Consider the following 26,521-nt stretch of genomic DNA (forward strand, 5'->3'; position numbering starts at 1 on the left):
CCAATTCGGGTAAAGGCGTACATGCACTCCTCTCTTTAAAAAGAACATGATCTCCTTAAACGCCGCCTGGTTGTTCCATCACACTGTTCCCTAGGCAACAGTTGCTGACGAGCAGAAGCCTGCAAGGTCTCCTTAGCTTCCACCCGGCTGAGATGTGTCCATTGGGCACAAAGTCTCCCACATCGCCTAGAGAGTGGGCTTGAGTCAGCTTCTGGCAGGAGATCAGGACAGTCTGGACAACTCTGAATGTTAGACACCAAGCCATTTAACAAAAACCAGCTGGGAGGAGTAGGTTTCCTGTGTTCTTGGACACTCGACAAATGGTGGTAGATGGTTGTAATTCCGAAAGGGGAAAAATAACACATTCTCTAAGGACGATTTGTCAACTGGGTTTTTTTCACAGAGAGGAAAAAGCCTGAAATGTCCCCAGTAAAGCTGTTTGCCATCGTTATAACACAGTTGGCGGGGCGGAACGCGGAGGCTGAAGCGGAGGTGGCTCTGTCCTTGGTGTGGTGCTCGGCCATGTGGTCTTGGACAGGTCACTTGTCAAGACTGGAAAAGTGACGTCCGCTGGGAGCAGCGGCCAGGCCAGATCACATCCGGAGGCCCTTCCAGCTGTGGTTTTAAGAGGGAGAGAGAGAACATTTGTCCGGTGGAGGCAGGGGTTGGGTAGGAAAGAGCCGGGGCTAGGGAGAGAGCTGTTGAGCTCCTGGTGTGGCTGCACCATCTCAAACCTGCGTCAGCTGGAATCCATCACTCAACCCCGAGCCACGATTTCCAAAAAGATGCCCGGGAATGATAATACCCACCTTTCAGGGCTGTCAAGGCTTAAATGAGATAAACCCGGAAACTGCCAACGCAGTGTCTGATACAGCTTTCAGTGGCCGTCTTGTGATGGTTTGGGGACCCCTTCACACCGGTCCTGGGCTCACGTGGCCCCACTGCCTGCTGTTTCCAGGACCTCAACGAGACTCTCTCCTGTCTCTACCTCCATCCTAAGTTGGAGAGTGGGATCCTTTCTCTTGATGGGGCTTCTGTGAGAAATAACAAAGCATGTGAGGCACTTCGATAGCCTCTGGTACACAGGGTTAGTGGTTGTTTTTGTCATCAGCCTCACGGGGAAATGTTTCCCTTGAGAGTTGAGCGGAGATGCTGAGCATAGCACACAGGGCCAGGGGTGGGGGTGGGGTTCTCACAGCGGACCCTCCCCTCCCAAGGTTCTCATCCACCCCTTGTTTTATCTGAACAGACACACAACATCTTCAAGGTCCTATATGGAGAACCAGTCTATTCTATTGCATTTAAAAAGGGTCCTGGGATCCTGGATTAAGGGAACCCCTTCCAGTTCACGAGGCAATTACTGCTGTAACATTGCTCTCCCCCTTTGTAAGGGACGAGCGGTGGCCTTGCATCGGCTCATGACATCGGTCATGGATCGTGTGACAACGTGCACCACGCACAGACTCGACAAGCAGTAGCGGGTGGTTCTCAGCTGCTCCAGAGGCTCAGATCCGAGAACCAGAGGCTTTTCACAGCAAGTCAGGTCCCCAAACACTTAATCCCAACCGGTGAAAACAAATGGTCCCACGAAAGCTAATTCATCTGTCACACATCAGACACCCTGGACGGCACAGAATAGATTCCCTCTGCTGTTGGACATCCAAGTCAGACACTTTCCAGTTAAGGGTAAACCATTGCTTTCCCGGTGGCTCAGACAATAAAGAATCCTCCTGCAATGCCGGAGACCCAGATTCCATCCCTGGGTTGGGAAGATCCCCTGGAGAAAAGAAATGGCAGCCCACTCCAGTATTCTTGCCAGGAGAAGTCCATGGACAGAGGAGCCTGGCCGGCTACAGTCCATGGGGTTGCAAAGAGTCAGACATGACTGAGCGACTTACACACACGATAGTGATGACATTTGTGTTGGGTCTTTTATGTTCTTAGGACAACTACAGAGAATAGCTGGGAACCAGGGGGCTCTGCGAAGGCTGAGGGGCTGCGGCGGGCAGCACACCAGCTCCTCACTCCCTCCCCCCGCTTCCCTGGTCCCCCCCGAGAAAGCAGCCCAGGCCCAGGGCCCAGGGCCCACGGCCAGCCCTGGCGTGGTGTGTGTCTGCACGTGTGCGCCTATCTCCCTTGTGAGATGTCTCGGACCACCTCTAAGGAAATTAGGAGACGTGCATAACCAGGCTGGTAACATACCTCTTACGGCTTTTTCGTTGTTCACCAGGTTGAGAGTTTCTTTTCCTCATTGTAATCTCTGCATCTTTTACTAAATGAGATGAACGGTACTGTAGTAGGTCCTCAAGTTTCTAGAAGTCTATGGAAGCACACAACTAGCAGGTCAGTCTCAGGACATGGACTCACTGATAGAGCTTTAGAGATGAAGAGTCAGTGCCCCCCATTTCTTGTCCTGTTAATGACTAAACGTGCAGACAACATAGAGCTTCCTAAAGTAGAGCCGGAAAACGTGGTTCTTAGGCAAGAGAGTTATACTTTTGTGTTCAGTGAGAGTTTAATATCTGAAAAATTAAAAATTGAATACAAATAAGATATTCAAAAATTCTTAGATAGCCATTATGATCATATTGTTCAAACTGGAAAGCAGAAATTTTTCTATACCCTATGAGACAAATTTTATCTTGCCTTAAAAAAATATTGACCTAAATTTAAGCTTGTTCTATACTTGGTTTATTATTCTGGTTATTCTAAAAGAATATATACTTTATCTTACATTAAAATAAGACCTTACAAATATCTTAGAATGTATGATACATATTTTAAAATATTTCTCTTAGCTTGAAGTGCTAAACAAAAGCTTGCAATGTGATTCATCTTGTATTTTTCAAATATTGCTATAAATGCTGACTTTCAGTGTCTTTAATAAATTGTTACAGTTTTTCAGTTCTTCACAGAGCATAATGAAATGTGTTTACAGTCGGTAGCACTGTTCAAACTTTATAGATTAAGAGTAGACTTATCAATGCATGTATATTCCATCTGTGAGACAGAAAAGTGATCTTGTTTCTATGTTAAATAAAACTCTGACATAGATGAGCTTGTTACCAAAGTTCCTCAGCTGAGAGTTGGGTCCTCTTTTATTACAAATACTGTTATTAACACTGTTATAAACTGTCTCGTAGACAGAGGAGCCTGGTGGGCTACAGTCCATGGGGTCACAAAGAGTTGGACACGACTAAGTGACTAAGCCCACACATAAACTGAGTGTGGAAAAAAAGAAACATGGGGATTCAGCCGCCAAGGTTTGAAGTCACCACCAGGAGGCAGTCCTCTGTCGCCAGTCGGCCGTGGCAGGGCGCCAGGAGGCTGCCAGGAAGCTTGGCGACACACGGAGTTTCGCCCTTTGTCCGGCTCTCGGGGGAAGCCCCGCCGGCCTCACGGGAGGGCTCTCCGTCTCCCCCACCCTGAATCACTTCTTGTTTTCTCAGAAACCCAAAGCTGTGTGTTCTGCCCGCATCCCCCACCCCGGGCACGGTGTGGGGGCATTTTCATTGAACGGCATGGCACTTGTCACGGTTATAAGTGGTTACTTATCTGTGCAGTTATTTGACATCAGCCTCCCCCAGAGGCATGACTGCCCTTGCCCCCTGTTACATCCCCGGTCTCTGACCTGTGCCAGCCCCCACCCATGTGGTGACAGGATGAGCGAGTGGATGACGTGACAATAATGGGCAGGGCAGTAATGGGCAGGGGGAGGGGGCGGCATTGGGGACAGTTGTGATAGTCCTGAGGAGACTCTCGCTGAGGCCGGGTTAAGGCGGTGGCCCTGGGGGCACCTTGACGTGACTCAGAAAGGAAGCCCGCTTGCTGGTGGACTGCTTGGGGGGAAGGCACGCCAGCCTCACTCGGGTGGCATTTGCTGATGTCCAGACCTGGGGGGTCATTCAGTCCTTCCTCCAGCCCAGAAGGTTGTCTCTGTCACCGCCTCTCCTTCGTTGATGAGGGAGCTGAGACCCAGAGACCATACACGAAGCCTTCCCGAGAGGCGCTGGTCGGTAGCGCCCCCGCGGAACAGAAAGTGCAGGGGACAGACCATTGGAGGCGACAGGAATTCCATTTTGAATACGTCTCGAGCTTGAGGTGACTGGGCCCTCCAGGCAGAGATGTCCACCTGGCAGGTGGGCTGAACCTGGGACAAATCAAGAGAAAAGAAATACAGATCTGGACTGGGGGACATCTGGGTCACGGTCAATGAGGCGGGGCTGGCCAGGGGCTTTATGAGAAAGAACTCTGAAGGCTTCCCGGGAATCCTAAAATCCGTGCCCCACAGGAGCATGGGGCGAGGATGTAAGTGCAGCTGTGTGTTCACTTTCTTTACTTTCTGTGGCATTCAGAAGTAGGTACAATATAATGGATAAAAATACAACAATTGCTGCTTACTGCTTGCAAGATGGGTTGACTGTATCAGTAAAAAGAGAGACATGCGCCAAAGACATGACCTTGCATCACTTATTTTCTCTTGCAAAGCCTAAAGAGAAACCTGGCATCAGTGATTCACCCTGTGATCATGCGATCAAGCCTGTGACTTTTTAAATCAAAAATTAAGGAAGAAGAAAAAGCACTTTAACACCCAGAAGGATTCTTAACTTTGGGTCCCCTCACCCTCTAAGGGCGTTTGGTTAGATTTCAAAGGATCCCTGAAACTGGGTCAGAAAAAAAAAGAGCAACATCACCTCCTGTTAGGAGTGTCAGCCCCAAACCTGAGCAGAGTTGGAAGTGCGCGTGGCTTCATCACCGAGTACTGACTGTTTTTGTGGAACTTTTCGGTGGTTGCAGACAGCTGCGGAAATTCACATGGTCTTGTGGATATTAAGGTAGACATGGCTCTGGTCACTCAGGGCACCAGGAAATAAGCTGGTATGGGGCCAGTTATTCCCAGCCTTGGGATGCTGGGGCCGGGGCTCTGCACACCTCATCTGCCCGGGGTTCTGCCCAGAGGCGCTAGGGGGAGACAGTGAGGCGGAGGAAGGAGACACGTCTGCTCCGCCCTGTCTGCTTCCTGTTTCTGTGAGCCGTCGCCCCAGCAACCGCCTTCGCCCGGCAGCCCTGACTGGTTCTGTTTCTAGCTTTCTTCATGCTCTCAGAAACCACTGCTGTGGAGCCCATGGAGGTTCTGGAGCACAATGCCTTCTGAGTCTTCGGGGTACACTAACTCACCCCGCTGTTCCTCCAGCCCTAGCTGCTCCCGAAATTATTACCTCTGTGTTACCTGAGTTTCTTCTGCCTTCTAAGTCATTCAACACTTGCTTAGTGGGTCCCATGTATTAAATTACTCCTATTAACATAAATAGTATAATTTCTTTTTTTTTTCTCTGTCTGTATTGTGATTGATTGTTGTTGTTGTTTTCAGTAAGTCACGTCCAACTCTTTTGCGACCGCATGGACGATAGCCTTCCAGACTCCTCTGTCCATACAGTTCTCCAGGCAAGAATACTGGAGGGAGTATCCATCTCCTTCAGGGGATCTTCCCAACCCAGGGACTGAACCCGCATCTCCTGCTTTGGCAGGTGGTTTCTTTATCACTGAGCCAGCAGGGAAGCCCGTGCTTGATACTGTATCACAATTTTAAAATATGTCTTGACAGTATATTTCATAATAATCACTTTCCTTTGTAACTGTGTATACTTTGTTTTACTGATCTTCCCTGTAGCTCAGATGGTAAAGAGTCTGCCTGCAATGAAGGAGACCCAGGTTGATCCCTGGGTGGGAAAGATCCTCTGGAGAAAGGAATGGCAATCCACTCCAGTCCTCTTGCCTGGACAATCCCATGAACAGAGGAGCCTGGCAGGCCACAGTCCATGGGGTCACAAAGAGTCAGATATGACTGAGTGACTAACAGTATACATTGTTTTAAGCACTTACAAATACCATTCTGAGAATGGCCACAGACTTCACCAGCCTGCTTCACCAGGGACACCCATGGTGGTATGATAGAAAAGTAGGAAAGAAGTGAACATGGTCAAAGCAGCCTAATTAGTTGCAGTTTCCTTTTAGGTTTAAAAGCCTCTAGGAAATAAAAACATAAAGATTTTTCTTTACATTCTTCTTTTCTTTTCAAATAAAGTTATGGAGGAAAATGAAACTTTGTGTTATTTTTCCCCTTTAAAAGTAGTACATGTGTATTAAAAAAAAAAGTGGAAAATAGAAGGAAACAAAAAGCTATCCATACTCTCATTATAACATAAAAACAACCATGGCACTATTTTAATTTATTTCCTTGGGTCTAGTAGTGAAAGTTGATCAATTGTGTCCGACTCTTTGCAACCCCATGGACTATACAGTCCATGGAATTCTCCAGACCAGAATACTAGGGTGGGTTGCCATTTCCTTCTCCAGGGGATCTTCCCAACCCAGGGATTGAACCCAGGTCTCCTGCATTGTAGGCAGATTCTTTACCAGCTGAGCCACCAGGGAAGCCCAAGAATACTGGAATAGATAGCCTATTCCTACTCCAGTGGATCTTCCTGACCTAGGAATCAAACCAGGGTTTCCTGCATTACAGGCAGATTCTTTACCAACTGAGCTATCAGGGAAGCCCGATTTCGTTAGGGTCTTTGTTATTTATTTTTTCATAGATGTTATTGGAGTGTGTATGTTGAGTGTATGTGCACTCAGCATTGTCATAAGCACTTTGCATTCTATTACATGCTCATCAAATATACCATTTTTATAGCCAGACAGAATGCCATAAAGTAGATATCCCAAGATCAATTTGGCCATTTCTCATGGTCTAAAACTTTCAACATAAATTATTTTTTAATGTGGTAGAACACACATAACATAAAATTCCCCATCTTACCCATTTTAAGTATACAACTCAGTAGTATTAAGTACGTTCACACTGTTATGCAACCATCACCACCACCATCTCCAGAGCCCTTCTCATCTTCCCAGACTGAAACTTTGTGTCTATTAAACACTAACCCTCATTCCTGTGGGCTTCCCAGGTGGCGCTAGTGGTAAAGAACCCTCCTGCCAATGCAGGAGACATAAGAGACCCGGGTCTCTTATGTCTCTTTGATCCCTGGGTCAGGAAGATCCCCTGGAGAAGGGCATGGTAACCCACTCCAGTATTCTTGCCTGGAGAATCCCATGGACAGAGGAGCCTGGTAGGTAACAGTCCATGGGGTCAAGGGTTGGACACGACTGAAGAGACTTGGCAGCATGCACTCATTCCTGTGTCCCCTCCATTTGGCAGCCACCTTCTCCTTTCTCCACAAATTTGACATTTCTAGGTATCTCATGTAAGTGAAATCATATAATATTTGTCCTTTGGCAGTGCACTTATTTCACTTTGCACAGTGTTTTCAAGGTTTTATTCACGTGGCAGCATGTATCTGAATTTCCTTTTCTTAAAGGCCCAATGATATTCCATTGTATGGATGTACCACATGTATTTATCCGTTCACATGTCAGTGAACACTTGAGGTGTCTGACATTACTAGCCAATAAGAAATCTTTAGTGCAGGCCCCTTGGGAACACTCACCTGTGGCCACCAGGAGGCAGCCACTGGAATTTCACCGCCCCTCCCAACTGTAAATCTGTTTCTCCTTAATTTCTCCTGTTCTTCCCTACTTACGAGCTTCCCAGGCAGTGCTGGTGGTAAAGAACCCACCTGCCAATGCAGGAGATGTAAGAGATGTGGGTTTGATCCCTGGGTTGGGAAGATCCCCTGGAGGAGGGCATGGCAACCCACTACAGTATTGTTGCCTGGAGAATCCCATGGACAGAGGAGCCTAGCGGGCTACAGTCCACAGGGTCACAAAGAGTCGGACACGACTGAAACGACTTAGCATGTGTGCACTCCCTACCTACACATCCTTTTGCCTCCTTCCACAGATAAAGATGCTAGAAGATACAGTTTTATTATAAGTAAGTAAGCAAGTAAGTGAAAGTCATTCAGTCGTGTCTGACTCTTTGTGACCCCATGGACTATAGTCAATGGAATACTCCAGGCCAGAGTACTGGAGTGGGTAGCCTTTCCCTTCTCCAGGGGATCTTCCCAACCCAGGGATCGAACCCAGGTCTTCCACGTTGCAGGTGGATTCTTTACCAGCTAAGCCACAAGGGAAGCCCCAGTTTTATTATATTTTATGCTAAATGTAGGACATATGTTCTAAATAATCATAGAATATCCAAACTGAAAACTTTGAATATCTTTATTCAAAACTCTTAGTTGCTTCACTATAGGACAAGTTCTTCTTTTTCAAAAATTGTACCAAAGGAGAGACTCTTTACCCAAAAAAAGAGAAGTTTGTGGGCTTCTGTTGCCTAATCCCCTTCTTGGGAGACACAGTCATATCTCCTTATCTGGGCTGTGAAGTTCAAGTCCAGTCAGCTGAGCAGAACTTCCTTCAGAGTGTCTGAAGGAAAATAACTTTCCCAAAGTTCAGGCCACTTGTTCTAGAAAAGTAATTACGATTCCTCCTACTCCAGCTCACGACTTAGAGTTCCAGTTCGTCTTCTGGTTGCAGGGGCTTAGCAAGCTTGTGTGTTTCCCCTGCACCAGAGCTCCCCAGCAGGCTGTGGCTTCTGAGCCTCGGAGATACAGGCAGAAATAGAAGACAGAGTCGGGTGAGGCCGGAAGGCAAGAGGGAGGGGCAGCTGGTCTGGGACAAAAGTTAACTCACAACGCTTGGTGAACAGTGACTGGTTCCATTAGACTGAGGTTACAAGTACTTTGTAACATTGTGCACTTTGTAAACCGGACACCCGCACTGCACCTACAGCCAGCATGTTATTTATTTAAATACTGACTTCGCGTACTCACGGATTGAATCCTTACAAACCGCATGCACTGGGTTACTGCCGCTGTTACTCCTGTCTGACGGATGAGGAAACCGAGGGGTAGACAGAGGTTATGGAGCTGGCCAAGGCTGGCACCAAGCTCCTGGCAGAGCGCAGCTCCCCGCACGGGCAGTGTCGGCCCCGAAATTGAAGGCCATTCCTCCTCGGTGCGTCTCCCTGCAGAAAAGAATCATACGGCGATGCTGACAATAGTAATTAGCTTTCCCCTGACTTCAGTGCTAATCCTCCTTCAAGTCGCTTTGCCTGTTTATCTTTTATTGTTTAAAATTAGATTCTGGCCTTTAGGCAAGAGTGTCTTTTTCTGAGCCTTATAATTTCTTTCCTTTCAGGGGCTTTATCAGGTGGCTGACAACAGAGTCTCTGTTTACTTCCTAGGCAACGTTAATGCTGTTTAAGGTCTAATAAGCCTGCTGTCCTGTCCTGTGTTATTAGGGTGCAAGCACAAACTCACAAAGCTGCTGAGTCCTTACGCTCCCCTAATTGCAGAGCATCCGATGGAAGAAGAAGCGGCAGGCCGGGGCTAGCTTACCGTTATGATGATGGGAGTGCTGGTGTTCAGACAGGATAAAGAAACCAGCAGTGTAACTACTGAAAAGAAATAGAGTTTGTAACTACTTGCATGCTAATCCGAAAATTCAGCCTAAAACCGAGTCCAGTGTCTGTGATTATATAAACAAGCATCCATAGTAGGGGGAAGGGTGAGGGGGAAGGGATAGTTAGGCAGTTGGGGTGGACATGTATATTCTGCTATATTTTAAATGGATAATCAACAAGGACCTACTGTATAGCACAAGGAACTCTGCTCAATATTCTGTAACAACCTAGTAGGAAAAAGAATTTGAAAAAGAATAGATACATGTATGTAAATAACTGAATCACTTTGCTCTACACCTGAAACTAACACAACATTGTTAATCAGCTATACTCCAATATAAAGTTAATTAATTAATTAAATGTGCTCAGAGAACAAGTTTCCCTACTTCTCCCCTCCCCCAAAAAAACCATATCATTCTCATACACCACCGTAGTTTTTTGGGTTTTTTTGAATAATGGCAAGAAGATAAGATTTCATTCAAAATAGCATTTAGGAATAAAGAAATATGCAAGGCCTATATGGAGACACCTATAACAACATACCAAAAGACATAGATTTTAAAAATGGAGAGAGAGGTACCTTGTTTCTGAATTAGAAGACTCTGTATTGAAAAGATGTTAATACATCCATGAAGTAATTCAAATAATATCCCAGTTTAGGGGACAAGGTTGGCTTAAAGTTAAAAAGTAGACTCTGAAGCTGATCTGGAAGAATAAATAGTAAAATCAGCCAAGAAACTTTTGGAAAAGAATAACAAAGGTGATTTTTAACCTTTTTTTGTTGCCTACAAGTTCTTTGTTCAAACAAAATTCTACTTCCCTATTCAAACACTTTGAGTGGGCCCTTTACTGCCTCCTGAATAAAGTTCAAGTTCCTTAAGCTATTATATAAAAAGAGCGTTCTAACAATTTCGGAGGGTATTCTGAACAGCAGTACAATTCTATCACTTAAATAGGGCAGCTCTTTCGTTTACTGTGCTTCCTTCCCGCCTTTGTCTACGTTTTCACAGAGTCCTATTCATGGTACATCAAGAACTCGGAAAGCTTGGCTTTGGGGACAAGAGTGAAGCCAGAATTCTGGACTTGGAAGGGGGAGGCTCCAGAAAGAGGGCGAAGCACCAGGTGCTCAAAAATGCTGACCAAAGCTTTCAACCTGATGCCAGCCAATTAAGTGACGTGGGACTCCACCTGCAGCTTCTCTCAACCTATGTGTGAACTGTGAATTCCAGAGTCCCTTATCTGCAAAAAAAAAATAACCCGAGTACTTCAGAATAACAGCCAGAGTGTGCAGCAGGTGCCAGCCTGGGGTCTCACCACTCACCTGCTGCCTGCGTCTATTCTGTGTCACACGGGGAGCCGCGGAGGTCACAGGAGCGGCCCGAACCTGCAGCCTCGCGAGCAACAGAGCAAGAAATCTGTCCAGCTTTTCTCCCAAACCTCTGCTTTGGAGGTTTTTCCACTTTGTTTTCTTTGTTATTGAACTATTTAGTTGATTTACAATATCTTGTTAGTTTCAGGCATAGAGCACAGTGACTAAGTTATACATAAGTGTGTATATATATATATATATATATGTATATATATATATATAATATTCTGTTCAGATTCTTTTCCATTATAGGTTATTACAAAATATTGAGTGTAGTTTCCTGTGCTGTACGGTAGATCCTTGTTGGTTATCTTCTTTATATATAATAATGTGTATCTCTTAATCCCAATCTCCTCATTTATCCCTCCTCCCCACCTTTCCCCTTTGGTTACCATAAGTTTCTTTTCTGTGTCTGTGAGTCTATTTCTGTTCTGTAAATAAGTTCATTTCTGTAGTTCATTGCTCAGTCATGTTTCACTCTTTGCAACGCCATGGTCTATAGCCCGCCAGGCTCCTCTGTCCATGGGATTCTGCAGCAAGAACACTGGGGTGGGTTACCATTCCCTTCTCCAGGGGATCTTCCTGACCCAGGGATTAAACCCAGGTCTCCTGCCTTGCGGGCAGATTCCTAACCATGTAAGCCGCCAGGGAATCCTGGATGGTTTATTTTGGACCCCATATACACGGTTCATCGTGTGATATTTGTCTTTTTCTGCCTGGCTTGCTTCACTCAGGAGGCTTTGGAGGTGCGAGGGCCCCTGCTCTGTGTGGACTCCGCCGCCCGCCCCAGCTGTGTTCCCCATCACGCCCCCCTTTCGGATCAGCCCTTCCCAGAGGGTCCAGGAAACCAAACTCAGTTCTTTGACCTCCTCAGTTCCTGTGTTCTTCCTTCCAGCCCACCTGCACCGTCACACCCTTGCCCTTGGCCTGACTGCACCACCTCTAAAAGTTCCATCTCTCTCTTCCCACGCTGTGGCCCCTGCTTCCTACCTTTCAGGGCCAGTGATGACTTTCTCACTGCTCCTAACCATAACATCCAGCCCCACTTTCGAGTCTTTACTTGAAAAACAGAGGGCCACGGACATCAGAGGAGATGGTGAAATATTTCTGTCGTGACCGTTACTTCTGTGCACGTTGAGCTGTGGGTCTGTTGGGGTGTGACTTCTCTGTGTAAGTCAGTAAATCCTTCTATAGCATGGGTATCTTGGATGAAGGCACAAGCTCCCTGGATCAAGGGTTCTCAACAAGTTCACTTCGCCTCCCAGGGGATATTTGTCAGTGTCTGGAGACACCTCTGGTTATCACAGGCAGGGAGGGGACCGATCCTGGCGCCTGAGGTATTCTTGTTGCTGCTCGGCCGCTCAGTCACATCCAACTCTGCAACCCCACGGATGGCAGCACTCCAGGCTTCCCTTCCTCTGCCATCTCCCAGAGTTTGCTCAAACTCATGTCCATTGAGTCGGTGATGCCATCCAACCATCTCATCCTCTGTCATCCCCTTCGCCTCCTGCCTTCAATCTTTCCCAGCATCAGGATCTTCTCTATAACGAGTCAGCTTTTCAAATCAGGTGACCAGAATATTGGAGTTTCAGCTTCAACATCAGTCCTACCAAAGAATATTCGGGACTGATTTCCTTTAGGATGGACTGGTTTGATCTCCTTACAGCCAAGAGACTCTCAAGAGTCTTCTCCAACACCACAGTTCAAAAGCATCAATTCTTTGGTGCTCAACCTTCTTTATGGTCCAACTCTCACATCCATACATGACTACTGGAAAAACCACAGCTTTGACTAGACAGACCTTTGTCAGCAAAGTGATCTCTCTGCTTTTTAATATGCTGTCTGCGTTAGTCATAGATTTTCTTCCAAGGAGCAAGTGTCTTTTAACTTCATGGCTGCAGTCACCTTCTGCAGTGATTCTGGAGCCCAAGAAAACAAAGTCTGTCACTGTTTCCATTGTTTCTCCATCTATTTGACATGAAGTGATGGGGCTAGATGCCATGAACTTCCTTTTTTGAATGTTGAGGTTTAAGCCAACTTTTTCACTCTCCTCTTTCACTTTCATCAAGAGGCTCTTTAGTTCCTTTTTGCTTTCTGCCGTAAGGGTTGTGTCACCTACATACCTGAAGTTGTTGAAATTTCTCCCGGCAATCTTCATTCCAGCTTGTGCTTCACCCAGCCCGGCATTTCGCATGATGCACTCTGCATGGCCGTCACATCAGCAGGGTGACGCACACAGGCTGTGGCGTCGAGTGTGTGCCGGCCAGGAATGCTGCTGGCCATCCTCGGATGCACAGGATGGCGCCCGGTGAACTACTTCACCCCAGAAGTCAGTAGAGCCGTGGTTATGAAACCCTGCCCTGTATTTGTGTTAAAGCTCCCTCTGGGGAGGGAGATGGGAGGGAGGGTCACAAGGGAGGGGACATACGTATACCTATGGCTGATTCATGTTGATGTTTGACAGAAAACAACAAAATTCTGTAAAGCAATTATCCTTCAATTAAAAATAAAGTAAATAGATAAAGAAAAGTTCCCTTGTAGTCTAATCCCATATTTCATACACATGCCTCAGTGGAAGTGGGGATAAGAGGAAGGGACTGCAATGTAATCTGAGTAACTAAAACTCAAACCCACAGGTCAGAAGAGGCATTTGGAAATCCTACAATGGGCTTAGGGAGCCACGCCCTTCCATTACCGAAGGCAGGTCGAAGCTGCCCGGTGAGGTGTCGGGTGTAAAGGTGCCTCTAATTGACCTGTCGGCTGGTACTCAGAGCTGACGTGGTCAGGAGTGCTATTTGATCTCTAGTTATTCCAGAATTTCCACTCTCGTGCCAAACATGTCTCTCCAGACGGCTGTTCTTTGCTCTTCCTTAAACTTCGCTTGACGTTCATCTGAAGTCTTCATTTTTCAGAGGTGAGGTTTTTATGTTCTATGTTAAGTCTTCTGGAAAGATATCTGGTTCATCCAAATTGGTGATAAAGGAGGTACCCATAATCTGGTACCGTTCTGGAGGCTAATAGTTGATGGTTTTCTTTGCACTGTATTTCAGGGGCTAAAACGCAGAAGGGGAAACCCTTATTTTAGGCTGTGGACATGTGTTTTTAGTGTTTCCCAGGTGGTGCAGTGTAAAGAATCCACCTGCTAACTCAGGAGACACAAGAGATGTGGGTTCGATCCCTAGGAGGGAAGACCCCCTGGAGGAGGAAATGACAGCCCGCTTCAGTATTCTTGCCTGGAGAATCCCACGGACAAAGGAGCTTAGAGGGCTACAGTCCATGGGGTCGCAGAAGAGCTGGACACAACGGAGCAACTGAGCACACACACAGAGTGTGTTACAGTCTCTGTTTTCCTTTAGAAATATGTATTTTCTTAGGGAGATTATTCTGGGGATGCTGTTGTAGAGGTTTCTGTACCTTAGGTTAGAAGGTTGCTTACTTCTGATGTTTCCATTTGTCCTGAAGTCGGGTCGTCTTCAAGTCAAGTTGTTCAGCAGGAATGCCTGATTTTAAACCTTTGAATTCGTCCTAAGTGCCCTCAAATTTTTTGCTGTGGGTACTGTTTAAATTTAGGTTATAACTCCTGTGTTCCCCATACTTCCTTTCTATGCATGACATTTGCCAATAATATTTGTAGCCTGACTGATTTCTGGATTTTTCAGTGAGCAGGGTAAATGTTTGTTTCATGGTTCTGATTGTTAGGCACTTTTTTCTCTCCTAGATGTTAAACTGATAGGCAAGATTACTGAGGCCAGAGCCAAATAAATCAGTGAGCATCTAGAAGAAATATTGCTTTTATTTTTAATCATTTTATATTTCTAGATATATAATGAAATATGTCCTTTATTTCTTACCAGAAAGTGTTCTGTTAGCTAGTAAATACAGTTGTTGAAAGTAAAGCATTTTTTTCTGTCTATTCTGATCAAAAATATTTTAAATGTACTCTTCCAAGTGCATGTAGAGATATTTTTTTCTTTGAATTAGGGTTGACTTAGAGGGACTTTTCAGCCTTTTCCTTTATGATGGAGAAGTATGTAATGGATTTCAGTTGTTTTGTCCTCAATATTTTTAGAAAATAATTGGCTGATATTTGCAGTGTGTTGTGTTCATGAAAAACAGAATTGGTTTTGCTAAGAGATGCTTTACTGAAGGTGTTTGTGGCCATTTCCTTGGCCACAATACATGAGGAGTGTTCCTGTGATCACTCTCATCTTGGTCTTAAGGATCAACCGTTCTGAGGAATGGATTGAAAAAACTGATACATTTCCCCCCAAGACTGCTAAGGACTTATTCCCGGGCACTCTTGGAAATGAACTTAATCCCAGAGTAAAATAAGGTAGAAATTACTTTAAATGTGGGTAGAGTTTACCCTGTGCCAGCATTACTGGGCTGTCTGGAGCCTCGTGGGAGGCTCTGGGTGCGGGTCCTGAGACCAGCATCGCCCAGGCCGGGCCAGGTGCGGCTCCCCCACACGTCCTGCCATTTCCGCTCCACTTGCCCTTCTCCTTCCTCAGCTGTGTCCACGGTCTCTGCACCAGGCCTGTGGTTCTTGCTGTCTGTCCTCTGCCGGACGCTGTGGTTTTCTCCTCCCCATCTTAGCTCGGAATCAGGCCAGATGCTGAAAGTCTGGAGGAACCCCCAGCCCACCCCCACCACCCCTTAGTCAGCGGTCTCGCCCACGCCCCCTCTGTTCATCCCCCCTCTCCTTTTCACTCTCCACTTTGCAGTCTCCAAACTGGCTCAAGTCTCTTCCATCCTTAAAAACAGATGGACAGGTGAACACATCTCTCCCCACCCAAAACCCTCTTCTGGTTTCTGTCTTCCTCCGGGGCTGCAATGTGTCAGGTACTATATGAGCAGAAACCACTGAAAATGCTGAAATGCAGAATTTCAGCAAGAGAATACAATAGCCAGTGTTTATCTAGTTGCAAATTAAAGGCTTTCTGGACCCTGTTGTCATCACTACATCTGCCTTGCTTAACACCGGTATTCACACCAGCCTTCTGAATAGTGGCTTTCAGAAGGCACTTCTGTTATCTGTTTCTCTACCTACCCATCGCCTGTGTTGACTTCTTCTGTTATTATTATGATGATGATTTGGCTGCCCTGGGTCTAAATTGCAGCACACGAGATTGTCAGTCTTCGTCGCAGCTTCCAGGATCCGACCAGGGCTCAAACCTGGGCCCCCTACATCGGCAGTGTGGGGTCCTACCCACTGGACCACAAGGGAAGTAGTCCCTGTGTTGGCTTGTTCTTGTCACTCCTCTTATTTATGAAATGTAGGGATCCCCAGATTCCTTCCTTCAGCCTAATTCCTGTTATACGCGTGCTACCCTTTTCCTCATCACCTTAAACCAGTTCATACTTGTGGTGCCAAAGCACCCGTTGGACACTTCTAATAAGGCTTTCTGCCCCCACTTCCTGTTCAGCCCAACCAAAACTCGAACTCATCACCTTGCTTAGAAAATCCAAAGGAATTTTAAACATATATATTAAATGAAAAAGAAGTGTGGTGAATTGCTGGGTACTAGGTAGTTATGCAGAAAAAAAAAAATTCCTAAAGTCATGCTACTTTTAGAAGAGAGTTTCCATTCTCAGTTGCTGCAAAAATATAAAATACACAAGATTAGTGAGAGTTGATGAGAAGTTATCGAAGTCCCTCGTTTTCCCGGGAGAATCATCCATCCATCCGTCATTTATGAACTGCCCTCCATTCCCCGAGGTGAGCACGTGCGCCCATCCCTGAAGAGCCCACTCGGTCCTGGGGGACAGTGAGGACCACACAGGCAGGAGTGAGGCTGAAGGATGTGGTCGTAGGACCCCCGGCCCAGGGTGGGTGCTCAGTAAGCAGGAGCTGTCTGTGTGCCAGAAACGAGCTCTCTCTCTGTCCAGTCACCTGCCCGCAATATTTGTGTCCACTGGAGGCTGTCAGGATCTTGGCTCGAGGGTCAAGTCCACTGTGGCCTGAGCTGGGCCAGCTGACTGGGAGGTGAATGGCATGCAGGGCCTGACTCCCTCATCTGACGCTCCTCCCAGTGCTCTGGTCTTACCAGAAGACCTTGATCTGGGTACATGACTTTGTCAGTACCCATGGAGTGGGAGATGGGGCTACTGGTCCAGACTGAGCCCAGGGAGGCAGCCTGTCTGCTGACTGTCTGTTCCAGTGAGCATCCCTGGCTGGCTCGGACACGGAGCTCCTCTGTGTCAGACAGTGTACTGGACACTAAGGGCTTGGACTTGGGTTAAAAACTGGGCTCCACTCTTCCAATGTTCCTCTGTGGACACATGATACCACCTTTGTGGGCCTCAGTGTGTACAGGCAGACCTCTTTTCATTGTGCTTCACTTTATTGCACTTCAAAGATACTGTGGTTTGCTTTTTTTTCTCTTACAAATAGAAGGTTTGTGGCAACCCTGTATTTAAGAAATATGTTTCATTAGGTTATCGCTGCCGTAGATAGTGATTCCTCTGATGGATTTGGGCAAAGTAAATTAAATGCCTTCTAAAAAGGATTCACCATGCTACATGCCATTAAGAACATTTGTGATTCATTGGAAGAGCTCAGAATATCAACATTGACAGAAGTCTGGAAGAAGTTAATTCCAACCGTCATGGATGACTTTGAGAGCTCAACACTTCAGTGGAGGAAGTAACTTCAGATGTGGTGAAAACAGCAGGAGAACTAGAATTAGAATTAGCCTGAAGGTGTGCCTGAATTCCTGCAACCGCATGACTAAATGACATTCACTGACTCACTGGACATGAGTTTGAGCAGACTTTGGGAGATGGTGAAGGACAGGGAAGCCCGGCATGCTGCCGTCCACGGGGTTGCAAAGAGTCAGACATGACTTAGCAACTGAACAGCAACAACATGACAAAACTTATGACTGAGAGTTTGCTTCTTGTGGACAAGCAATGTTAATGGTTTCTTGAGATGCAATCTACTCCTGTGAAGATTTGTTGAAATGTCAACACAGGATTTGGAATACTCCATAAACTTAGTTGATAAAGAGAGTTTGAGAGGAAGGACTCCAATTTTGAAAGAAGTGCTACTGTGGACAAAAAATACTATCAAACATCATTGCATGCTACAGAGAAATCGTTTGTGAAAGGAAGGATCAATCACTGTGGCAAACTTCACTGTCATTTTATTTCAAGAAATTGCCAAAAAAAATTTTAAAAAGAAAAAGAAATTGCCACAGCAGTTCTTAGCCTTCAGCAACCTCAACACAGAGGCAAGACCCTCCTCCAGTGAAAAGATTATAACTTGCCAAAGGTTCAGATGATGGTTAGGGCTTCTCTAGTGGCTCAGTGGTAAAGAATCTGCCTGCGATGCAGAAGACTAGGGTTCAACCCCTCTAGGTCAGGAAGATCCCCTGGAGGAGGGCATGGCAGGTCACTATAGTATTATTGCTTGGAGAATCCCATGGACAGAGGGACCTGACAGTCTACAGTCCATGGGGTCGCAAAGAGTCAGACATGCCTGAGGGACTGAGCACACACACAGATGATGATTAGCATTTCTTTAGCAATAAAGTATTTTTAAATTAAGAGCCTCTTGAAGATAAGAGAGGGGAGTGGAAAAGCTGGCTTAAAACTCAACATTCAACAAATTAAGATCATGGCATCCGGTCCCATCACTTCATGGCAAATAGATGGGGAAACAATGGAAACAGTGACAGATTTTATTTTCTTGGGCTCCAAAATCACTGCAGATGGTGACTGCAGCCATGAAATTAAAAGACACTTGCTCCTTGCAAGAAAAGTTATGACAAACCTAGACAGCTTATTAAAAAACAGAGACATCACTTTGCTGACCATATAGTCAAAATTATGGTTTTTCCAGTAGTCATGTATGGATGTGAGAGCTGAACCACAAAGAAAGCTGAGCACTGAATAATTGATGCTTTTGAACTGTGGTGTTGGAGAAGACTCTTGAGAGTCCCTTGGACTGCAAGGAGATCCAACCAGTCCATCCTAAAGGAAATCAGTCCTGAATATTCATTGGAAGGACTGATGCTGAAGCTGAAGCTCCAATACTTTGGCCACCTGATGTGAAGAGCCAACTTACTGGAAAAGTCCCTGATGTGGGGAACGATTGAAGGCAGGAGGAAAAGGGGATGACAGAGGATGAGGTGGTTGGATTGGGTATCACCGATTCAATGGACATGACTTTGAGCAAGCTCCAGGAGATAGTGAAGGACAGGGAAACCTGGCATGCTGCAGTCCATGGGGTCACAAAGAGTTAGACATCACTGAGTGACTGAACAACAATGACAATTTTTAAATTAAGGCATATACATTGTTTATTAGACATAATGCTTTTGCATGCTTAATAGACTACAGTGTAGTGCAAACATCTTTTTTTATTTGCTAGGATGCAAAAACCTCTTGTGACTCTTTATTATGACACTCACTTTATTGCAATGGTCTGGAACCAAACCCACAGTATTTCCAAGGCATGCCTGTGTAAAATGCTTTGTAAACTGAAAGGTGTGGTGCAAGTCTCGGTAATCGCTTTATGAACCAGCTTTACAATATGGAGTGTTTTTTTTTATTTTAGTCAAAGGGATCCATGGGAAGTTGTGCATGTAAGCTCACTGTTTGTAGAAGTAATATAGAAATGTTTATTCTGCTGAAACCAATATGACTGGTGATTCATGTTCATGAAAAACAGCTGTGATGGCTATGATTTGGAAAAATGGTTTTGTGCAAGTTATCTAAACAGCGAGGTGGCCAAGAACCACCCTGCTCTCCCTGCCGGCCCTTTGCCTTGTCCTGCAAACCTGGAAGGGTTTGTCTTGGTTGCTGTAGCTTTCAGAACCAAACCACAGAAGCAGGCGATGCTGGTGAACCTAGCAACAGCCCAACACCATGGAGACCAGTAAACGAGTTAGGGTGTGGCCCCAAAGTGGTTAAATGTTGTGGCCTTTGCTGGTGAGCTATGAGTCTGATGTTCCCAGAACAAAGTTAGATCATTCTACTTACCTTTTTGTCCTTTATTAGGCGTCCCTTAAGAAGTTAAATTCCTACACGTAATCTTCTTGTGCATTGGAGAACTGCTTTTGAGATCTGGGACATTACACTTTTGGGGGGACGGCTCCAAGCAGCATAAGCATGGTGGCTTTTAGGAATGCCTGGGACAATTGGAGCTTTCACAAAACCTGAGGCCCTTCTCAGGACAGAGTCCCTGGGTTTAGACAGTACCTGGGTGCTTGTAGGTGAGTGGCTGCCAGCAGCTTGGAAGGAGTGAAAGTAGGGATCTTGACCAAAAGAAGGGAAAATAGAACCTGTGTCATTGACCTCACAGCTCTTTATATAAAGACCCTGGGCCCACACTGGAGCAGTCAGGATGGATGGCCACCCTCTTCCTGACCCCTCCCCTGTCCCCCTCCCCCATTTTGTAGCTCAGATCTTTCAAAGGTGCCCTGGGTTTCTTCTGCCAACCTCCCTGAAAATAGAACCTGGGGGCTTCTTGTCTGATTTCTTCTTACCTGACACTCTTAGGTGATTCTGGTTTTGTCTTTCCCAATATAAAGGATTTAGATTACTCTGCCTAGTGGAGGAGGAAATGGTGACCCACTGCAGTATTCTCACCGGGAAAATCCCATGGACAGAAGAGCCTGGTGGGCTGCAGTACACAGGGTCTCGGTGTCGGACACGACTGAGCACACACACACGGCTCGTGACCTAAAGCTGTGAGCACCAGGGTGAAAATGTAGTGCACGTCCATGGTTTCCATTCAACAAAATGTCACTTTCTTTGACTTCTGCGTGGACTTTCCCAGCACCAAGTGTGTAGGCGCCACTCAGTAGTCATCCTCACAAGTGTCCTTGGTGAGTTTAAAAAACAAGAGCGGGGGGGGGTGGGGGGGGTGGTGGGCACTGTCGGGAGGGGGCCCCAGGAGGGCCCCTTCTCATTGGAGAGCTGCTTATATCAAAATGAAGGCAACTACACCCTCTACACTGTGTTCTGGGGCCCTGGGGTCTAAATAACACAGAGAAGTGTAAATTCTGCAGCATTTGAAATACAGACTGACATTTGCCCTACAGCTGGGACCGGTCTGAGCTGTCCCCCCAGGGTGGCTGGCTGGAACACATGTCAGAATGTCGTGGCCTCTCATCTAGAAGGATGTTGGTACAGCTGCTGCTGCTACTGGGTGGAGTCAGAAATCTCTTGTGCCTTTACTATTATTATCTTACTGTTGGTGTTGTTAGTTTGTTCCTGGGACTAAAATTAATCAGCCAGTTGCTTCTTCTGCGACAGTGTCCTGCCACCTGGGGCTTCTGCAGCTGGACCTTCCCATAGCTTCTGTGGGGGCTGTGGGTTTGTTGTCTTCTCTGGGGCTACTCACGATCTCTCCCAATTTTCAGCCATGTCAACCTGTTGTTGCCCAACTTCCCTCCAGATGCAGAGCAAGGCAGGCAGGCCCGGGTGCCCTGCGGGGGGTTTCTGGAGGCAGGGGGAAGACAGGGGGCCAAGAGGCAGCCAGGTGGCTCCGCCGACTGTGCTCCAGGGGCCCTCCCCTTCACCCTGGCCACTTTCATTATCACTAGCATGTTTCAGATGAAACTCGAGACACAGGGGCTAAGTAACTTGGTCACAGTCCTACAGTCAGTGACAGGGCCAAGAACTGAGCCAGAGGGTTTAATTCCAGGGCCCACTTCCCTATGCAGTTTTCATAAAGCTGGTAACTAGCAACTGGAACGGAGAAGGCAATGGCACCCCACTCCAGTACTCTTGCCTAGAAAAATCCCATGGATGGAGGAGCCTGGTAGGCTGCAGTCCATGGGGTCACTAAGAGTCGGACACAACTAAGCAGCTTCACTTTCACTTTTCACTTTCCTGCACTGGAGAAGGAAATGGCAACCCACTCTAGTGTTCTTGCCTTGAGAATCCCAGGGACAGGGGAGCCTGGTGGGCTGATGTCTATGGGGTCGCACAGAGTCGGACACGACTGAAGCGACTTAGCAGCAGCAGCAGCAGCAACTGGAAGGCCACCTGGGAGTTGGGGGGGGTGGGGCGGGAGGTGCAGGTATCTACAAGCATTGCCCTGAGACCAGCAGGACAAATGAAGCCTGTTCCCTGTGCCCGGCTCAGGGAGATGTGGTCATAGGGTTCCAGGTGGCAAGTAGCTATAGAATCTGCTGATCTACATCAGAATATTCCAACTGAAAGTTCCCAGAAGGCGATTTTATTAACGGGTTCTCCTTCTCATCCGTGGAACTGTCACTCAAATTATCTTTGCCTTCCACCAGAGATTCCCCAAATCCCATAAGTATTTACACAAAATAACTTACAATTATTTTCTCCAACGTGTTTAATCAAGAACTGTTAACACACTAACAGATTTTAAAAGTGTTATAGCAAGAAGACAAGGTATTAAAGGTATGCATTTCAGTCTTTCTGAAAATTATTCTTGCGAACCTGACACTGCTGTGCATTAAGGCCTGGCGGCTGTGTTCAGGACCTCATCAAAATTGTTGACACCTGCTGTTTCTGCCACAGCGGCCACTCTGGGTCTTCACTGGCCTTGCATTTCTGCTGCCCCTACTCCCTCCAACGTTGGAACCTCCCATCCCCCCAGAACCTCCTCTGTCCACACCCCCCCCCCGTCCCCCCCACACGTGTACACCCTTCCTTCCAGAGCCCCCTCCCCTGAAGCCAGAGCGGGAAGGTGAGCGCACACAGGCCGCCGCGCGCTGACTCTTTACTGGGAGCTAGGTTAGGGTGGTGGAGATCGAGACCGGGAAACCGGGCGACGGTAACATTTCAGTGCGCATTGGTGGTCTCTCAAGACGCTTGCTGGAGCCGCCTTTCCAGAGACCTCGGCCCAGCCTTCCTGTTGAAAGTTTTCATTTTGAGGCGGGGAGGTGGTCTTTTCTGAGAAGGGCTTCCGAACACGTATCCCCTGGGCAAGGTCAGCAGGGGCCGGGGCCGCCTGGACGCGGGGTAGGAGCAGGGGGCGCCGCGGGCGCGGGGCTTGGCCAGGACAGGCTGGCATTCTGATGAAAAGCTGCGTGCTTCCTTCCCGTAGCTCCCGCCCCGGCCTGGCGAGGTCGGGACACGTTTCCATGATTTGCTTGTAGGACTTCTAAAGAACGAGTCACGCGTGTTCTGGGGCTGTAGGAGGCGCGTGCGGAGCCGCGGGGGCCCCGTCCCGCCGCGGACACTCCCCCTCCGCGCGGCCCCGGCCTCGCACGACCTCCCGCAGGACCCTGGACGGTGCGGCCAACCTCCCCCCCCACCCCCGCCCCCACCAACCCCGGCCCTGAGACCCCGGATCCGCGCCGAACCTCATTCTTCCGCCGCGGCTTCCTAAGCGGGAGCCGGGCAGGGGGCGCACCCGGCCCTCAGATGCTTGTTCTCACCCCCGCGGGCCGCGCATTCTGGTCGCCCTAGAAGGCGGCCCTTTCTCCGGGGGACGCGTAACGGGGTACCCCGGCCAGCAGATGCTGCAGAGCTCGGGCGAGGCTGCCGTGTCCGTAGAAGCTCAATTTGGCCTGAATTTGGGGCCGCAGCCCAGCACCGACGGCGCAGGGGCGGGGTGGGGGGGGTTGGGCGAAGGGAGAGGGAGGCGGAGGCGGGCGGGGGCGCGGCCGGGGCCTGGGGAGACTGTCCGCTCCGCCCCCGGAGTACCCCGCCCCCAGGACTCCGCCCCCCAGGACCCCGCCCCCGCGCAGAATCCTCCCCCGCACCGACCCCTCCCCAAGGGGAGCCGGGCCCCGCGCGCACCTCCCCACTCCCGCATTTTCCAAAGGCCCTCAGTTCGCCCTCCCTCCGCGGGTGGTGGGCGACCGGGGCCGGCAGGGGGTCTCCTCCTCTGGTGGGGGCCGGAGACGGCTGCGTGGTGATTAATGACCGCGCCGGGGGGCGCGGCGTGAGGGCGGAGCGCGCCGGCTGGACCCGGAGGGCGGCGAGGGCGGAGCGCAGGGGCGGAGCTCGCTGGAGGGGGCGGCCCTGTCTCCTCGGCTCCCCGCGCCGCCCCCCGCCCCGGCCCGCCGGCCCCGGCCACCTGCGCCCCGCCCCTGCGGCCGCGCCCGAGCCCGGGAACCGCGGAGGCGCGCTCCGCCCGGGCGAGGGCAAGGTTGCTGTCCCGACACGCGGGTCGTCTCCGGCACCGCGATCCCACCGTTCTCGGCATGCGGCTGCGCTGAGAGCACGCCCGCGGATCCCGGGAGCCCGGCGTCCACTGAAGATCTTTGCTGGCTGTGTGAGAGGGTGGCCTTTAGCCGGCAGGATGACCAACCCTGCGGCCGCGCAGAACCAGGAGATAGACTGCCTGAGCCCAGAAGCTCAGAGACTGGTAAGAGGAAAACACGTCTTCGAAACGTTTGGTTCTGACTGCGAATGTTTGGACCTTGTGGATGTACTGGGGCCGGCCGAGGGCGGGCACCACCTTCCACCGCAACCATCTGTGCCTGGTGAGGTGTGGGTGGGCCCCGCCTGGCCGGGGACCCCCTCAAGCGAAAGTCCGTCCCCTCGCGAGGATGTGCGGCAGGGTGGGGGTGGGATGTGCTCGGTTCAGTTAGCGGTTTCGTTTGTGCCGCCCGCCTTGCGCCCCGGAAAGCACGTTTTCTCAGACGGCGTTCCTCGCCAAGGTGAAAAGGAGCTCCGTCTAGTCCGCTCTGGCCGCATTGACGGGCTCGGCCCAGTTGAGTGTTTCGACCGCGGATCCAGCCGAGATCTGAGACCTGCGCGTGGTTTAGAGTTTCACTCGGAACTGCTAGTTTGGTGTTTCACAAAACACAGCACCCGGGCCCTGGTGGCCAGGGGCGGTGCCTTCGCCCTGAGGCTGGCACCCCCAGTGGCTGGGTGGTTTGGAGTGCTTATCCTTCTCTGGGCCTTAGAGCCTTCTCTAGTTCCCCAAGACTTCAGTTCCCAAATGCTCTTTGGCTGGTCTCCTGGGGCCTCTGCGTCTGGAGGGGACCTTTCATCTGTGGGCTTTTGCAGTTATCCAGTTCAACACCCAGTATTGGGACCTTGGATGTGAGGCATTAGATAGAGTCCGGCAGGGGATGAAGTGGGGAGGGTTTGTAATTACCCATTTTCCTGTGGCTTGTGGCTGATCATGAATGGGAATATTTAAAAGTGAAAGGGTGCAATTTGGAAAAGACATACATTATTAAGTTAATACTGTAGAGAGAGAGACCCTAGATTTCCACTTTATTGGGCCTTTGTGGAACCTTAATTGAAGTGTGAGCCCCAAATAATCACTCCTTCACCAGGCGGGAATTAACTACCTGCTGAGTATTTCTGGAAGGTTCAAGATGAATGAGACTGCCCTGCTCTGAGCTTCCTGGTCAACCCCAGAAAGGTGTAGCAATAGATTCTGGTGAACACACACTTGAAAATTGCATTCCTTACTGAGGACTGTCAGGTGGGTATTATTTTTAATGTCCACATTCTGTGTGCTCCCCTGGCCTCACTTAAGGTTCCAGCCTCGAACCAGACCCTTGGAGCTGGTTCCTACCCCTTCGCCTAATTGGGAACCTGCAGAGAGAGCCTTGCGTCAGCATCAGGGACGGGCCCTTGGAAGAAAGAAGGACGGGAATGCTCTGAGAAAGGCCGGTGCTCCCAGGAGCCGCCTAGGCAAGCCATAGATGGCAAGAACAGACTGATGTTAGTCCTGGGCAAGATTTGAGCTCAGAGGAATGAACTGCTGGGCACGGAGAGGAACAGAGTGGCCGTGGGGAGCGGGGTCTGAGTAGAAACAGCACCTCTTGCTCGACGGCAGGCCATGCAGCGTCTCCGTAAGCCTTAACTTACCCGGGATCGGGCCTGGTGGAGATGTGTGCCTCACAGAGATGCTGCCGGGAGCCGGTGCCGGGAGAGACTGGAGCAGCTGCTCACTGAGAAGGCGCCCACCTCCTCCTGCCCGCGATTCCAGGATCCAGTACAGTCAGAAAACTAAGGCTGTTTCTCTATTTTGTAAGTTGTGAGCAGAATTCGTTTGGCAGTGATGGGAGGCTATTTGTGTCCCCTCCCAAGTCTCATCATATTGTGGGGTCCTGTGCCAAGGTCCCCAGGTCCCATTTATTTGGCTGATGGGAGGCTATTTTCAGTCTTTATTCTTCTTAGGGTGAACGCACGTACATTTCTCTGCAGCCCTGTTAAGGTACTTGATTAAGGATTACTCTGAGTTGTTACAGAACATATGATGTATGCCTCTTATTACCCTTCTAAAACCCAAAAATGATGAATTGTGAAACATCCTTGGTCTCAGGGATTTTCAGTAATCAGTTGTGAACTTGTAAGAGTTTTTGTTTGTTTGGGAAAGGGGTTGTTGGCGAGGGGTTTGTTGTTAATTAAAAAACAGCCCCCAAAAATTTTTTTTTAAAGTAGAACGTGGGGAACAGAAGTAAAACACAGTCCTTGTCTTATGACGTTAGTGGTTGAAAGGAAACAAGTGGGGTGGGGTGGGGTGGGGTGGGGTGATGTGGGGGTAGGGTGTTGGGTGGGCCATGTCCGAAGGACTTACCCAGGAGCCACCCTGGGCATTAGTATTCCAGCCAGAGAAGGGTGGGCATTTCAGACTGGTTTGTGCCAGCTTGTGTTCAGTGCTAAGTGACCCTGTGTCCCGGGATCAGGGGTCCCCACTGAAGGAGGAGGAGGGCCGGGCCCCATGGGGGTGAGGCCAGAGCTGGGATTGGCAGGAGGAAGTGGATTTGTCGAGCTCCTCCTCAAAGCAAAAAGCAGGATCTGAGCAGGAAGTCCAGGCTCCTTGCAGG

General features: G+C 48.7%; 1 protein-coding gene and 1 long non-coding RNA gene across 51 annotated transcripts in view; one reads left to right on the forward strand and one right to left on the reverse strand.

Annotated features, from left to right (window-relative positions):
- Nucleotides 1–26,521, forward strand: part of LRRFIP1 (LRR binding FLII interacting protein 1) — a 160,538-nt gene that overhangs the window by 43,564 nt on the left and 90,453 nt on the right. For 8 of the 50 annotated variants that reach the window (XM_043462126.1, XM_043462087.1, XM_043462089.1 and 5 more), the window contains exon 1: nucleotides 23,710–24,096. The exons of 7 other annotated variants lie outside the window; for them this stretch is intronic. In XM_043462126.1, the coding sequence (XP_043318061.1) occupies nucleotides 24,031–24,096 (66 nt within the window). In that variant the 5' untranslated portion in view covers nucleotides 23,710–24,030. Of the gene's footprint in view, nucleotides 1–23,591; nucleotides 24,097–25,378; nucleotides 25,722–26,521 lie in introns of those variants that run through there. 35 more of the 50 variants (XM_043462133.1, XM_043462093.1, XM_043462098.1 and 32 more) reach the window with 19 other exon arrangements.
- Nucleotides 22,093–23,426, reverse strand: LOC122437302. The gene is made up of 2 exons (XR_006268218.1): nucleotides 23,087–23,426; nucleotides 22,093–22,884 (listed from the first exon to the last, which is right to left on the reverse strand). It is a non-coding gene; the product is annotated as an uncharacterized LOC122437302 (long non-coding RNA).

This window comes from Cervus canadensis, chromosome 2 (assembly GCF_019320065.1).
Source record: "Cervus canadensis isolate Bull #8, Minnesota chromosome 2, ASM1932006v1, whole genome shotgun sequence".
In the NCBI taxonomy this organism is placed as follows: Eukaryota; Metazoa; Chordata; class Mammalia; order Artiodactyla; family Cervidae; genus Cervus; species Cervus canadensis.